Genomic DNA, 18,230 nt, shown 5'->3' with positions numbered 1-18,230 from the left:
AGCAGGTTTGGGATGAAGCCTGTTACTTTCTAGAAAACCTGGAATCCCTACTTGTGAAACAATGATGCCTGGCACCTATCAGACTAGCTCTTAGTTATTCGAACCCTATGGCAGGCATAAGGGAATCTATTAGAATTAGCTACATCACAAACTCAAATGTTTGAGCATTTTTATCTTAGGACTTTTATTTTTCAAGTCTCAACATTTTAGAGCACTATATAAAATCACTTACTTTTACTTCCTCTCTCCAGATTTTCACAGTACATTTTCAAGTGAAGCAATTTAAAATAAAATGACTATGCATCTATTTTGTGTGTGGAGTCTATACTGCCTATCACACCTTTGACATTCCAGGGCTTACACTGGTTAATAAAACTCTTTCTGCCATGAGGCTGAAAATGGAAACATTAACATTCAGAGTTGCCCTTGAAAGTCATGTTAAGTCTGTGTTTTCTGAGTTATATAAGCTAGGACTGGGAACATTTCAAATGTGTCAGCCAGGAATTTTAAAAATAATAATTAAAAGGTGGCCAATATATCATAAATTGGTTTAATTTGGCCAATTCTTTTTTCCTATCACTCAAGTATGAGAGTATATTTAATTACATATATTAAAGACAATTAGGAAATAATGCTATACTATTCACATTTTTTACATTTTTATTGTTTTCATATATTTTAGTAAACGAAACAGAAAATCATTGTTTGAGCCATGAGGTACTTATTTTGAAACTCAGGCTGCATCTTTCTAAAGCATATGTGATCAAATATACTAGTTATTTTCTCCAGTATTTAGATTTCTGATTTTGTTTTGCTTATCTATTTGTTCTATAATCAGAAATTATATTCTTGCCATAGTGATCAAGGGTTTACATGTTATGCTTTTGCTGATGTGCTAACACAAGGTACCACTAAAGTTAGCTGTGAGTTAATAGCTTTAAAATCAAACATGAGAACCATCTGAACTTACAGTCAGTAGAGGTAAATAAAGGAATATGGGAAAGGTTCTCAACAGTGGATGAAAATCTCGAAGAATGCATAGCACTGCAGTAAATTAGCATATGCTCTATTTGATTTCATTTCCAGTATCTCCTTTTCTCTTCTATGACTTTTTCAAATTATATCGTTTTATTTTACTCCTAATCAGGGATTAAAACAGAAAAGCTTAGGGCTTCCCTGGTGGCGCAGTGGTTGAGAGTCCGCCTGCCAATGCAGGGGACATGGGTTCGTGCCCTGGTCCTGGAGGATCCCACGTGCCGCGGAGCGGCTGGGCCCGTGAGCCGTGGCCGCTGAGCCTGCGCATCCGGAGCCTGTGCTCCTCAACGGGAGAGGCCACAACAGTGAGAGGCCCGCGTACCGCAAAAACAAAAAACAAAAAACAAAAAACAGAAAAGCTTAAACTGACCTTTCTAAGCATACTCAATAGCTGCAAGACAGACCTATTGCAACACTGTAATCATTTCCTATTTTCCCAGACCTCAGCTCCAAAAATAAATATTAATGAATATCACGGTATTAGCTAATCCCCTTATTATTTGCAAAAGACAAAAGACTATAGAATATCCAATGTCCAGAATTCATTTTTTAAAAATGAAGTTGATTCTTAGAATTAGCAAAAATGCCATACAGAAAATGGTTAGCTTAAAAAGTTAAAACTATCTGCCAACCTATTATGTATCCATGAATAAGGGCCTTGATCACTGGTATAAAGTACACCCTCCTGCTTCCCTCTTTGAGAAAACATGGATTCTCAAGGCAACTAATTTTTAACGTACATTAGAGTTTTTAAAGCTATTTTACAATTAATTTTTAATTAAATATTTACTTCTTACGGATTTGAATTTCTCATAGCTGGATTTATACAATGGAGATTTACAGTTGATTTGCTAATTAAACTGAAATATGAGCCAAATTATTCCAAATACAGATGTATCCCCAGAGAAATACACTAAAATTTTTGCCTATCAGAAGAGAATGTCTTCAGGTTAAAATACTGTAATATATGATTGTTAAAGTCTGTTTTTCTTTATTAAAAGAATATAAATTATTTACACAGAGATACCTACTAGGTGTTTTATTATGTATTTCTTGCCAGTATTTTTCTTAGAGTAATGCATTTGTTACACTTATCAAATTTAAAAAAATCTGTCATGCTCCTAATTAAATTTCTATACCATTATTAGATACAAATGTCAGCAATGTTTGTTTTTTAATGTCAACTAACAATCCCTTTTTTCCTTATGACAAGAAAAAAGGCCAACAGTGATATTTAACATTAAAAATGCTTAGATTTGACCAACTTAGATTTTGTTATACCTCTGTATAACAAATAATTCTATTTCTTATAAATTATTCTCTAGTTAAAGAATCTGACCAAATTTGTTGTTCCCTTAGTACATATTCACATCTTATGATTTAAATATGACTTTTCTCTATTTCCTTCAAATGTTTCAGTGGTACCGAATTCTTGCTCTGACCCATGTCAAGTTGGTCTTCAAAATCTGGCTTAGGACAACCACTGAAGAGTCACTTCAATGTTTACTTCAGACTTATGCTATTTTATCCTTTCTTAGCATACATGTGAAATACTGTTTGGAAAATAAAGGCATGGAAATATGTAAGGCTAGGTAATTATTAGATTTGACACATAGAGGTGAAGAACAACAATTAATAGAAAGGTAGAGTAATAGAAAACAAAAACAAGGTTGGATCTCCAGTAAGTTCTATAGGAGGGTATACAATACTTCCCTTGGTCAGAGTATATGCTCAACAACATGAAACAGGAAAGGACTGTGGTTGCCTATATGCATAGTTTATTACTCCTTCTACTTCAATGATTAACCAACAGGAAATTACCAACACTTGCAGGTCCTACACACACACACACACACACACACACACACACACACACACACACCTAGAAACAACACAGATCATGGGTTATGCATGGATTCTAACGCCATCTACTCCCACATATCACTTTAAATTAATATAATTAAAATATGCTTAGTAAACTATTAAGTTTAAGTGATTTATAGTTTTTAGCTTAGCCAAATAAATGTACACAAAAGGAAAGACTGATGAGAACAAAACTTGAATTGAATATAAAATGTGCAAAAATTTTAAGAAACCAGAAGAGTTTCTACAAACATGGAATACGTCTAACATTTAGGAAAGTACTATCTTAGAAAATCCAGCTCAGGAACCAAAAAATCCCTAGATACTCATGAACAATTAGCTAATGCAATACACCTGGATGTGAATTGAATTTATTTTCAAATAAAAGCATCCCAGGCAAATCAGAAAACTTTATGATTTCTTAGGAAATGATGGGGGGGTAGGCAGTATATCATTCTCGTTACTTTTTCTCTTATGGTCACTTTTACATCCTTCTTTCCATCACCTCTGCACTGGGCTAGGCTCTGTATTCCTTATTCTATCTATTCCCTGAATGAAATGATCTGGAAATGACTTGCCATTTTATTTTCAGTCCAATATTCACTTTACTAAGCCTGACTGGTCACAGTACTGTCTAGTTCCCCATGAGGATGTATTTATAGTATGTACTTTTGTTATAAATTTGCTGAATATTTTAAATAGGCTTCCTCAACAGGCTCTCCTAGAAGAGCTTTTATTTTGATACCCACTTACTTAAACATTCTTGCATAGGTATCTTAGTCTTTATAGCAAACCCATTTTTTTAACCTTTTTGTTAAAAATAAATGTTTGTTTCCTCTAAATCCTAAGCTACCAAAGGTGGGGGGGACCTAAAGACCATTTCTATGATGTTTTAAAGACTTTAAAAGCACCCAATGCTTACCAGTCCCAGGAAGGGGGCTCAGTAAATGTGGAAAACTGTTTTAAAAACAGAGCTGACCATTAATGTACCCCTACCTCTTTCCAAATATAAGTAGAAAAGGACATAGTATGGATGACAGAGTGACAACAATATGTGCGTGTTTAAAGGTGTGGGATCTAACGTCAGATTTTCTGAGTTTGATTCCTGCATGTATTGCTAACCAGCTATGTGACCTTGTGAAAGTTTCCAACCACACCAAGCCTCAGCTTCCTAATTTTCAAAATTGGGATAATAAGAGTACCTACTTCATTAGATGGTTAGGAAGAATGAATAAGCTACAATTGGTTAGCACCTTGCCTGGTACACAATAAATACTAACAGCTAGTTAGTTCTAAAAACTCATATTTAGGCACATTCAGAACAAAGACTTTAAACCATACTGCAAGAACCCAATATTCACCTAATTCACCCTCATCTTATTCATGCTGTCATCATCTTCCAATAAGCATTCTATGTAGAGAAATGGAATGTGGTTTTGGAAATCCAAGAAAAGAATGGCTGAAGTTACAGTAAAGCTTTAGGATCTGAAGAAATATATAATACATTTTAAATCCTTAAATAAGGCTTTAACTTCCAAATTATTTACATGAGATTAATAACAGTAGCTTTAAACTAATTGATCAAGTGGTCTCATACGTTGCTGAAAAATTACCATGGTCAGAGGAGCTATTTCATGGAGTGAGGAAATATTTCATGAGTGATAGATCCTAATCATTGAATAATAACCCTCAATTCTCCTAACTTTCCTCCTCCCTCTACAGTCCATGCATGCATGCATCTATCCATACATCCTACATATAGTTATATCATTGAAATCAGAAATTAAAGTGAACACCAAGAAAATCTAATAAATAATTACAAAATGTCATTAGCCTAAAAATAATTATTGAAAAAGAAGAGAACAGGATTATTGGGAGAGAGGGCTGGGGTGGAAGGTTTCAAGTGTACCACAGGGAAGTTATCTGCATTGACTGGCTAGTATGTAGATGTAACATTCAATTCTACTGATTATCTTCCAGTTCAAACATTACTGCCATTCTCATGATGAGCCCATTTTCTTCAATATTCCCTTTCTAGTCCCTTTTTCCCTAATTTTAAAGAAAGAGCTTCAGGATTAATGCTGAAAAATCACTTCCTTAAGCATCTTGACTCTGAGCATTTCATACACAGCCACTACTAATATGTTCTCTTTCCCTACTGCGTATTCTAAGTTTGAGGACTTGTATGCACCCAGTCTCTCCATCTTTTCCATCTAGATATTCCCAAGCCTGAGGGACCGAGTGCCATACTTCTCTAATCTCTTTGCTACTCTCTGCATTTGCTCTAGCCTCGAGGATCGCCACTGCAATCAAAGTTACTGGAATCTCAGAACAGACGAAAAGAGTCTGGGTTCAAAGGCAGACAGGTCAAGACGACAAGCTCAAGTCTACGAAGTACTATTTAAGTTACCTTAGGCAACTCAACCTCTCTGAATACATTTATTTATCCACAAATTAGGGATTTAAATCCCTCCAGGACAGGTTTAGTACTAGAGTGAAATGAGATAGTACATTAGAATCAGCGACTGCAGTACTTAGTAGAACTGATAAATAGTGAAGAAATGCTTATTTTCTTCTATTTCTGACATCATCGCCTTATCATTTTGTTCTTACACTAAGATGCATGGAAATAGCTCCTCTGGGCATCAGTATTTATTCCCAGTACCCTTGATAATTATATTACGTATCTTTAATTACTAAATATTCTCAGTGTGCTGAAACTATAGAACATCATGTAAAAATATATGCTTCAGTAGTTTTCTCATTCTCACTAGATATGACCTAGATCTTTGTTAATGGAATATTAAATATTATCCAGTATAAATTATCTCTGAAAAATGTAGTTCCACTGAGTAACAGAATACTACCAGTTGTACTACTAGAAATCATTCTGTTCATAACAGAAATATTAAACATAAAATAATATGGCTTCCCTGGTGGCACAGTGGTAGAGAGTCTGCCTGCCGATGCAGGGGACACGGGTTCGTGCCCTGGTCCGGGAAGATCCCACATGCAGTGGAGCGGCTGGGCCCGTGAGCCATGGCCACTGAGCCTGCGAGTCCGGAGCCTGTGCTCTGCAGTGGGAGGGGCCACACAGTGAGAGGCCCGCGTACAGCAAAAAAATAAATAAATAAATAAAATAGTATATATAGTGTGTGTATATATATATATATATAGTATATATATAGTATATATATATATATAGTATATATATAGTATATATAGTATATATAGTATAATAGTATACTGTAGTTAACAATTTTATATTCCTTAGAAATATACATAATGAAATATTCAACATTACTTTTACATGAAATTAGATTTATGGTCATGCATTTTGTTATAAGATACATGAACTTATTTTTCAAGACAAAATATTTTCTTAAAATTCATATTATCATATCAGTTGTAGCTTTCTTGTGAAGAATTTTCCCCTAAAATGCATTCTAAAATGTTTTATATACTTAAATAATTCCTTTACATTATTAATGCTGCATTACCTATGGAAGGAAACTGAAATTAATTTGTATTGGTTCCGGAGAATAAAGATACTTTAGCTGAGACCAACCCGATTAAGTGAGAGATAGGGTCTTTTTCTTTCCTTCTTGTTTCACCCTCCCCAGAGGGCAGAAAACTTCTAATAAATAAGCATTATAGGAGAAATTAAGTATAAAAAATAAACTGGATATCTCTAAGATGAGGGGGTCTTGGATAATTACATTTTAGTAGATGTACTGATGTACTTTAAAACAGGGCTGTAACATTTTGAGCCATGTTACTGAATCAGTGCTCAATAGTTGCTCATTAGTCACCTGTTAGCTGGAATCACTTGATCTGTGAAAATAAGGACATGGGTATGGATTGCATTATTATTTTTTAATTAAATTAAATTAATGGCATTATCTAATATGGGGAAGTTATCCTTGGAATCTGCTGCTTTTTTGTAGTATGTTGATGGGAAATTAGAAGTCTTCTCAACTAGATTAAAAAAAATTAAAACTGAGTATCATGCATACACTACTCTGTACACCATAAAGCATAATATTGTCCCTTTTTACATTAACTTGCCACTTCTTTATGCCCCAAAAATTTTATTACCATACAAATCAACTTTGTTTGAGTAAAAGTCATGTCTTATATAATAATAACAGCTAAGATAATTTATATAATTCTGGGTATCAAGTATTATTCTAAGTGCTTTTTAGGTAATTATGTAGTAAATATTTTTATCAACCCTATAAGATAGGTATCATCATCATCATCATCATCACCACCCTGATTTCATACTTGGAGAAACTGAGGCACAAAATGCTTAAGCAACTTTTGCAAAGTCAGTCAGCTCACAAATGATAGAGCTATATTTTGAACCTAGGCAGTCTGGCTTCTGAATCTGTGATATACTGCCTCTCATATAAGAGATATTAATATAGCTCATATAAGCATAAGAGATAGATATATGTTTCTTATAACTCATAAGGCACATGAATAGAAACTTAAAAACTCCTGTGTGTAAGTGTATGCATTTGTGTGTGTACTCAGTTGAGTATCAGGTTTTACCCCTCTAGTGATACTTGAATTCAACCTATTACATTTGAAAAACTACTATCACAAAGCTTGCTTTAAAAACACACACACAATAGTTAGGTCGTCCTATATGCTCTTACTGTTTGAAAGTAATGTTAACATTGGTATGTCTTAGTGACAAATGTTAATCACAAAAATTGTGTTTAATATAAGGTTTTGAGTATTGAAAGGAAGTTCAAGTTACTTTTATCTAAATGGCTTAGTTTCTTTATATACTACATTTGTTTTCTTACTTTTCTCTCATGAATCTTTCCTATTTGGATATTCTCTCTTGAAACCTGTTCATCATAATGCTGTCTATTGGTATGATCATGCCATCTCCCACCTAGAGGATGCATGCTTTTCTCCCATGGTTCTTATTCACTGCTCCTTGAAGGTCAAGTAAGGTCCATATGGAAACCAAAGAAAGAGACAGAATAACATTTCTAGGCCTTCTCTCTCCTTTCTAAGTAAAAATCTCAAAAGAAAGGTTAAGTTGTAAGCCCAGCTTAAAGGGGCAAGCAAGACCTGATCAAGCCTAAGACTGAGGCCATAAGGGCAAAAAAGAGTCCTTATAATTTATAGGAAGTTCAACCTAACTCACAAGTTCAATCTAACTCACACAAATTTAAAAACAAAGTTGTAGAATTACAGACACTATAGCTTCTTTGGCTGGTTCACTGTGCACATATTCCTCATGAATTGGCCATCTGTGGTAGGTAGCCAGTTGAGGATTTGATTCCATTGAATGGTTTTCCTTTTCCGCATAACCAAGGCTCACGTGCTTGATTTCTATGGACAAACACAAGTATGACTGCTGGTAGTATCTTCTGTGACATTTATAAAAAGATGCCAGGGTTATAACCATTAAGATATTTGAACAGAGAATGAAACAGGGAGAGAGGAATGAAAAAAAGCCAGAGTTAGTGGGAGGGCACCAGAGATAATATCTCCATGTAAGTTGCTTTAAACATGTATTCCTTCTTCACCTATATGAGTTGTTTTCTTGACCCAACTCACAATGTTTTTTACTGTTTATTTAAATTGTAAGTTTCATGTCTCTGTCAGAGTGGAAGCAATGATGAAGCTTTTGTGTGTGATAGAAGTAGTCAGAATTATTAAAAGCATTTGATACAAAAACCATTTACTGAGCATCAGTTATGTGCTAAATACTTGGCTAGACATTGGGAAACACACAAGAGGCCTCTCTGGTTCTCTGGCTGCAGCATAGTATATATATATATATTTTTTTTACCAATTATATTGTTTACCTTTACTGCCATAGCCATCAAACATTCATTAAGCACTTATGCGGGCAAAAAATAGGAAATAAAATGGAATTTCATAGCAGTAACTAATAACATGTACTTTTAATCTTGCTAAAGATGTAAGAGAGCTTATTAGTCACTAAAAGCACTACATGATTCTATGGCATTCTTAGGCTTTTCAGAATCACTCATGCTCCTCCCAATTACTGCATTTCTCTCTTAGTATTGCCTATATTTTAGAAATCCAACTTTGGCCTCCCAATTGCCCAGTCTCAGAAACTATTATTTTGAACTCTGTGATAATTCCCTAAATCTAGTCTCTTTGGTTCTGCTGTTGATTTTCAAAACATTTTTTAAACAATTTTCATTGACATTGCTTTGATTCAGACTCTATATACTTTATGCAGTATCTTCCTAACATATTCTGGCCTCCTGTTCATCTGTGTTCTAGTTTATCTTACAAGATATGTCTTCCTAAAATATAAGATAAACTTTCCTAAATTGCCACTCTCCTCAGTTTCATTTATCATCAGTAATGGCTCCCTATTGCCCACAGACTAGCTCTAAATGCTTGTCTTGAGATCAAGACCCTCCAGGATCAGGCTGTGGTCCTCCAGCAGTGAGCAGAGTGCAGCACATAACCTAGGCAAGTGACATACCTTCTATTGCCCCACCTCATTTCCTTTGCCCAACAAATCACTGTTTCTCAAGCCATCTGACATATTATGCCTTGTATAATGGTCACTTGTTTTCTGTGTCATTATCTGATGTACTAGCATGTAAGCTTCTGGAGGAAGATTCCATACACAGTAGGTCTCTGTATTCTTCACAGTAGCTATTTTGCTTTAATGAGTGTTTGTTCAGTGATATGGAATAAAATTCAATGGAATGAAATGAAATGTCAAATCCTTTGGCAGGATTACACCTAAATCTTCCCATTACATGACTATCTAGATCATTTTAAAGGTCATCAGAAGAGGCTATTTCACAATCTTGGCAATCCAAATGTTTGTGATTAACTAAGCTTCAATGAAAGGATAGGTGACTGAGCTTCTAAGAGGTCATTTAATTTGTATTAATCAGTACTTAACAAAGAACATTTACTGAAGTCGTAACATAGTGCACATGTCACGATGATACCTGCAAATTCTAATAACTTATATGGTAAGGATCTTGTTGGTGTTGTTACTAAGTCAGTGTAACTAGTAACAAAAGTCTAAACTTCTCATAAGAATTGGTAACAGCTAGTAAACTAAGCTTTAAACCTCATCTCAGTGTGACTGTGCTACAAGACAAGATTCCCGAGTCAATTATTTTCTTTTTGATTAAAATACCCTCCAAAATAGCAAACTGCTTTCCCATTAATGAAAGTTCAAGCCCACATAAGACTTTTATTGTCCTCAATAATACTGTCACTCTTTCTAGGGCAATTCTTTCATTCCTTATCAACACCACTAATAAAATCTTTCTCTTAAGACAGAAATAACCAACCAGAATTATTTCTGACATGTTCCTTCACAAGAAGATTGAGAGCTTCAATTTGTTCACTCCCAAGAGAATCACTTTTGGGTGACTCAGATCTAAAGTAAACCTCTAAATTCTTTCCCCAAAGCAATAGCTATGAAGAATGACTGGTCTCTTCCAAATTTTGCAGCAAACTGAACTTTTCCCAGTTACCCCGAATTAACAGTTTGGCTAGATTTAATAGTAACCACCAATACAGGATCGATCGTTTTACCTTGCCTAATTGGCAGATTCAGTAAAAGTGACTTATTTCCATGGAATTTTACAGTGGTTCAATTTCTAGCCTGCCTTGTAATAAAATACTGTTGAAATGAAGATAGCAAAGGATGCTGCCACAGAACAGAGAGAAGCACATCTGTAATATGCACGGTGTACTTGCAAGATTTGCCCTCCAACTGAGAGAGACAGAGAGAGAGAGAGAGCGCGCGCGAGAGGGCACGCACACGCCAGAGTCCTCTGACCCGAGCAGAATTTAAATCCATTCCCAGAAACAAAACCTGAATCTCTTCTTTAATTCTGTCATCTGTAATCATCTCTTAAAAAAATAAAGAGGATGACTCAAGGATGTACTGTCTATGGATATGAAGCTAAAAAAACTAAATGTTATACTAGGTGAGAAGCATGGAGATGCAGCAGGGTGCAGTTACTTTCTGACTACTCCAAGGTTACTGATGTATTTCACTGTCAGAAGGAGAAATTTTCTTATTTTCATTTACTAAAAATCCTTGGGAAGAAAAGCTGCAAAGTAAATCAGTGATTATTTAAATAAGGCTTTAGTTTGAATTCAGTTACCTAAAGAAAGAATATTTATTCCTTCTTCTGTTTTATGAAGCTTGGAAAGATTAACAAAAAAAAATTTACTCCTTTTAGTGTATACTTCTAAGAAAACATACATGTTTCCCATTTAAATAAATTCAACTCCTTTATAAATTGTTTGATTTTGTCAAAAAATTTTCTTCTCATTGTAATTACTTTAAGTAACAAAAGAGAATTATCAACTGTCAGGCTTTCTCTTAGCTATGTAATATGTTTTTCCATTGTCTTAATTTTATTAAAAAAATAATATATTGTGAAGTGGGTTTAAACAGTTAAAGGTGGAAGATGGCCTCACTTTCTATGTCAGAAAACCAATTCCTTCTGCTTTTCCTTACACACTTATATGAATAAATCCTAGATGTAAATGATTACATAATCAACTTGCATATAGTTCTGTTGCTTTCTTTTTGTTTCAAATTATGCTCTTCAAAGCAATTTCATATTCATCAGAAAAGGCACATTTTCAAGTAATGGACAACTATTCAAATTTTATTACAATATTAGTCAGATACTTTCCATTCCATTCATTTTAAATCTTCCAGAGCAAAGTGCAAAACCTTTCAGGTAATTGGCAGAATATGAAGACCCTAGACAGCCTAACCTCAATGAAGGCTCTGTTCCTGGTTTCCAGATGAGACCTTTACTCGTAGTTGCCCTAAGTCATTCACCCTTATGGCTACCCTACCATTCTCTGCCACTTCTCTCCTTCTCTTCCTGGCTTCCTCCTTAGACTCCAGGCATCCAGTGCTGGCATCCATCCCTCTGATGTTCAATGTTACTGACTGTAGTCTTGTCCTTGCCTGAAATGCTTCACATTCTAAAACTAATCGAAACATTAAAACCATGACTGGAAGGAACACTAAAAATCAACTGGCTCAACACTTTTATTTCCAAAGTGAAAATATGGAGAACCTGAGAGATTCAATAATTTCTGAAAATTACATATTTAGTTAATGGTAAGCTGGGATAGTACTCTGGCTTCCCAGGCAAGAAGGCTGTCTTAGGTTGAGTTCGTTCCCAAACAGACCCTAAGCCAAATATTTGGGTACAAATAGTTTATCTGAGAAGTCATCTCAAGAGACATCATGAGCGGGTAGAACTGTGAGATAGTTTACCCCATGGACATCTGGGGCCCAGTCTTGCTGGGAAACCTCTGAGAAACTGGGAATTGAGAGATACCTTGGAATCATCTCGCCACTGGGCAAGGATTCTAGGGTACTTATCCATCATTTCCTGTCCCTCCTTGGTTAATGGCAGCTCTGGCAGCACTAACTACTTTTTGCCCATGTTCAAACTGGCTGAGACTCTCCTGTGGCCAGTGAATGCCTTCAGACAGAGAGGAAGCCACTGATATATACAGAAACTGTCTGCACGCAACTTCCAGTGTAGGCCAAGGGGAAGAGAATGCATACATGGTTTACCAGAGGAATGCATGATCACATAGAAAAAGTGGTCCAGTTCAAGGTCTAGCACTGGCTCTAACTTCTTTATCAGATGTTCAGTTAAAACCTATGTGACAAGTGAACCTCTTTTAGTCACAATTTCCATGTGAAAATTAGAATGCAGTTGATGCTTTATTTTTTCCCAACGGGGTAGCAGACGGGATTGCCGTAGCTATAGCTCTCCCCAAACTGTTTTTTCTTAAGCTGCTGTGGCCAAAGGATGGCTTTGGCTGCAGCAATAGCAAAAGCCAGCCCCATTCTTCACTGAACCTGAAGTTCATTAAATAAAAAACAGCTCTGGGATGTAAAAAGAAAGGTATCTTTCATCTGCATGAAAGAACTGTGAAGCTAGGTATGACAAAAAGTTATATATATAAAAAAAAGAATGAAGTTGGGTGAGACACAGATTTAGCAGGTATGAGTTGAGGGAGCAGATATTTCCTTTCAAAGCCATAAATCCAAGAAGCACAGAATCCTGAGTAGAGTTGTCAGATATGATCCAGGATGCCCAGTAAAATCTGAATTTCAGCTAAACAATAACTAATTTGGGACATATTTACACTAAAAAAAAAGTTCATTGTTTATGTGAAGTTCAAATTTAACTAGGCTTCTTGTACTTTTATTTGCTAAATCTGGCAACCCTAATTTTGGGCCAATCATGAAGGTTCTTCTGTGTGTGTGTGTGTGTGTGTGTGTGTGTGAGAGAGAGAGAGAGAGATGATGGACTGAGCAAGGCTCTGTTCCTACAGTAAAACCCTGAGCTAGTTTTATAATGGTTATTAGAATGCAACACTGTCACAATTTGCAGATGACATGATTTTACATATAGAAAACCCTAAAGAGTCCACCAAAAAACTGTTAGAACTAATAAATGAATTCAGTAAAGTCACAGGGTATAAAATCAATATCCAAAAACCTGTTGCATTTCTATACACTGACAACAAACTATCAGAAAGACAATTCTTTTAAAAAAAACCCATTTAAGATTTCATCAAAAAGAATAAAATGCTTAGCAATAAATTTAACCAAGGAGGTGAAAGACCTGTACGCTGAAAACTATAAGACACTGATGAAAGAAACCGAAGACACAAATAAATGGAAAGGTATGCCATGCTCATTGAATGGAAGAATACTGTTACAATGTCCATATACCCAAAGCAATCAAGGGATTCAATGCAGTCCCTATCAAAATTCCAATCACATTTCTCATGGAAATAAAACAAACAATCCGAAAATTTGTGTGGAACCACAAAAGGCCCCAAATAGCCAAAGCAATCTTGAGAAAGAAGAACAAAGCTGGAGACATCAAGCTACCTGGTTTCAATTTATATTACAAAACTATAGTAATCAAAACAGTATGGTATTGGCATAAAAAAACAGACACATAGATCAGTGGAACAGAATAGAGAGCCCAGAAATAAACCCATGCATAAATAGTCAATTAGTTTACAACAAAGGCACTCAGAATATACAAGGGGGAAAGGACAGTCTCTTCAATAAGTGGTGCTGGGAAAACTGGACAGCACATGCAAAAGAATGAAATTAGACTTCTACCTTTTCCCTTACACAAAAATTAACCCAAAATGGATTAAAGACTTGAATGTAAGACCTGAAACCATAAAACCCCTAGAAGAAATCATACATGGTAAGCTCCTTGACATTAGTCTTGGAAATGATTTTTTGGATCTGAGTACAAAAGCAAAGGGAACAAAAGCAAAAATAAGAAGTGAGACTACATCAGACTAAAAAGCTTCTGCACAGCAAAGGAAACCATCAACAAAATGAAAAGGCAACCTACCAAATGGGAGAAAATACTTGCAAATCACATATCTGATAAGGGATTAAAATCCAAAATATATGATGAACTCATACACCTCAAAAGCAAAAAAAAAAATATATATATATATATGATTAAAAAATGTTCAGAGGAACTGGATATTTTTCCAAAGAAAACATATGAATGGCCAAAAGGCACATGAAAAGATGCTCAACATCACTAATCAGGGAAATGCATAGTCAAAACCACTATTATCAAAAAGACAAGAAATAACAAGTGTCGGGGAGAATGTAGAGAAAGGGGGATCCTCATGCACTGTTGGTGGGAATGTAAACTAGTGCAGCCACTGTGGAAAACGGTATGGCTGTTCTCCAAAAAATTAAAAATAAAACTTACATATGATCCAGCAATTCCACTTCTGGATATTTATCTGAAGAAAACAAAAACACTACCTCGAAAAGATATCTGCACCCCCATGTTCACTGCAGCATTATTCACAATAGCCAAGACATGGAAACAACCTAAGTGTCTATTGATGGATGAATGGATAAAGAAAGTGTGGTGTATATATACACTGGAATGTTGTATATATTCCATAAAAAGACATAAAAAATAATAAAATCTTGGCTCTTTGTGACAAATTGGATGGACCTTGAGGGAATTATGGTAAGCAAAATAAGTTAGACAAAAACAAACACTATGATTTCAAGTATATGTGGAATCTAAAAACGATTTCAAACAAACAAACAAAACAAAACTTACAGATGCAGAGAACAGAATGGTGGTTGCCAGAGTGGAGGGGGCTTGGGGACTGGGTGAAATGGGTGAATGGGGCCAAGAGGTACAAACTTGCAGTTACAAAATAAGTAAGTCATGGGGGTGTAATGTAGAACATGGTAACTATAATCAATAATATTGTAGTGCATATTTAAAATTTGCCAAGAAAGTAAATATTAAAAGCTCTCTTCACAAGAAAAAAAAATTCTAACTTTATATGGTGGTGGATGTTAACTAGACTTATTGTGGTGGTCATTTTGCAATATATACAAATATTGAATCATTTTGTTGCACACCTGAAATGAATATAATGTCATATGTCAGTTATACCTCAATTAAAAAATGGAAGCTGAAAAGAAAAGAAATATTTCTGTAGAAATTCTAATCACAGAAACAATAAATGCTTTCTGGCAACCAGGGAGCATAACTGTAAGTGTACAAATAAACTGGATGGAACAACAAATATTAAAATTATTAGATGCTATATTTTATAGGAAAGCTATGTTACAGATGTTCATTTTTCATCAAGTTTTGCCTGCTCTAAGACCTTATGAATCAAAGGTAAAGCCATGTTTAAAAAATCTTGCCTTATTACTTAAACTTGCTTTGCAGGTAATCCCTACAGAGACCCTCTTCTAAGAAACCAAAACTTTAATAAATCACATAGCCAGCATTGTTCTCTTCCAGGAATATATTTGATTTTTTTCAAATATGAAAAGCCTAGCTATTTTGTACTTGAAAAAGTAAACATCGCAAAAAGTATTAGGTAAGAATTATTTTAAAACTCTTCTCAATTGAAGCTTTAATTCTTTCTTATCTGTAAACCATGGCATGTCTATGCAGGTAATACACATATACACTTAGTTTGTTTTTCAGATGAAAACAAATAGCATAAAATACACTAACCTTATGTTGTTGTACTTGGCGTTTTAGGTCCTCGAGATCAGGTCCAAAGGGTTCCTTTTCCATTTTCCTTGTTCTCTCTTCTGTTTTTGTTAGCCAGTCATGTAACTCTTTCAGTTGCTGATTCTGGAGATCCATTAGAACTTTATGTAAACTGAAAATTTGAAAGATGCCTATTATTGCCTCTGTCAAAACAACTTTACTTACTATTATTAAACCTATTACTAGGTAAAACTATTGACATTTATAACTAAATGTGTGTTCACATGGTTTGGCATTGTTGGACATTAAGAAGGAAGGTAAATAAAGCCCATAATCAATCACCTCTGAAGAAATTCTTTCTTTAACTTATTATAGTTCACACATCCCAATTTTTAGAAAGTTTCACATAGCTAACTAAATGTGAACATGCTAAATAAAGTGTGAGCCATCTCTGGTAATTGAGTTAGTAGTATATCCTGGCAATCATTTGTTTATATATCCATTATTTTAATTTTAATACGTGTGGTGATAAAAGATGGCCATAAAATTCTTTGTCATGCCATCAAGAGATGGAGTCCATTTTCCATGCTCATGAATATGGAGTGGCCTTGTGATTTGTTCTGACCAACAGAATGTGGCAAAAGTGACGCTATATGAGTTCCAAGCATAGACTGTAAAAGAACAGGTAGCTTTTGTATTCTCTCTGTTGGAACCCAGCTGCCATGCTGTAAGGAAGCCCAAGCTAGACTACTGAATGATTAGAGACCATCTTGAAAGTAACTCTGGAGGATAAAATGCTCTCTTAGAAGTTGAGCTTCCTGATGAATGAAGCCCAATGAGTGACCCCAGCCATACCACGATTGCAGAACAACAACCTAGATGAGCCCTGCCCATATTCCTGATCTACAGAATCACGATATAATTATAAACTTTTGTATTAAGCCACTAAGTTTTGGAGTCATTTGTTATGTAGAAATAGATAAGTCAAAGAATGCTTTTTTGTTTTTTTTTTCCAAAGATGTATACAATAGGGTAATGTAATTAGCTATTACCAATGGGTAATGGATTTAAAGTCCAAAGGCTTGGTTTTGGTTCACAGCCTGGCTATATGCCCTAGAACTAACTTCTTAAACGTTCTCAATTTGGATACTGGCATCAGGGACGTGAGACAATATCTTGCTTATCAATCACACAATTTCATGGTGAGGATGAAAGTTAAAATTTAGGTTATTTCATCCATTAATTCAACAAAAAGTTGAGACTCAAATGAGAACTATTAGTACTTGTTTTAAGGTAAATATTCTTCATGAAGGCATGTTTAAAGCATTTTTGAAAACCATAGTATACTGCACACTGATCTCTTTATGTCAATAAAGAGGACATAATTCCAGTTAGAAATTTATTATTCTGATTTATAAAATCTTTACAAGACATTTCCGTTAGTCAGCATGTTTAAACATACAAAATACACACATAACTGAGAGTGTTTTAAAATAATTTAGATTATACAATTTACCATTACACCTTTCACCTTCTAGAGACACATGTCCCCTGAGGCACACTGTAATCAGAAGTCTATGAGAACAAGCTTTCATTTATCAAACACAAGAAGTAGATGTTTTATTTTTATGGGAAACAACATAGATGAAGCATCCATTTAAGTGGAAGCAAAAACTCAAAAGTTGCTAGTTTAAGTCTCTTAGAAAATGAACACCATCCTGACATTGCAAGGTATCTAAATCTTTTACTTTATTGGTTCAGTCTATCCCTTGAGAACTGACTTGATAATAAGATTTCATGAGAATTGGCTGCAATATCATTCCTTGTGTTTGTTGTTTTTCCTGCCCCGTTTGTTGTTACATTGAGCTAAAAATCTCACAATATATAAAGAAAAAATCCCATATTATTACTTATACTTGAAGAAATATTTCAAGTCTAACACACATGTGTTAGTGTTAATAAGGGATTTCATTTAAAAATATCATTTAATTTTTTTTTTTTTTACTTTTGGACAGACGTTTCATTCAACAAATATTCACTGAGTTCCATATCTGTGCTGGAAACTCCTGTTTGTTAGGAACAGACAAAAGAAAATATCCTTATATTCAAGTAGCTTAGAGACTTTTATGGAAATTCATACATCAACAATTATAATAGTACAAGGAAATCATTATAATTAGATTTATATACATTCAGAGGAGACATAAAAGCAGCTCCAAGTTGACCTGGGATCATTATGAATGGTGTCATTACACAACACATAGCCTGAGAGTTGAGACT

At 34.8% G+C, this 18,230-nt stretch overlaps 1 protein-coding gene across 2 annotated transcripts in view; it reads right to left on the bottom strand.

The window, feature by feature from the left end:
* Positions 1-18,230, bottom strand: part of DMD (dystrophin) — a 2,087,389-nt gene that overhangs the window by 1,462,150 nt on the left and 607,009 nt on the right. For both annotated transcript variants that reach the window (XM_081221405.1, XM_081221404.1), the window contains exon 12: positions 15,972-16,122. In XM_081221405.1, coding sequence (XP_081077531.1) covers positions 15,972-16,122 — 151 coding nt within the window. The remainder of the gene's footprint in view (positions 1-15,971; positions 16,123-18,230) is intronic.

The sequence above is a fragment of the Mesoplodon bidens genome (assembly GCF_964165515.1).
Source record: "Mesoplodon bidens genome assembly, chromosome: X".
In the NCBI taxonomy this organism is placed as follows: domain Eukaryota; kingdom Metazoa; phylum Chordata; class Mammalia; order Artiodactyla; family Ziphiidae; genus Mesoplodon; species Mesoplodon bidens.
This window is presented reverse-complemented; position numbering and strand designations above follow the sequence as displayed.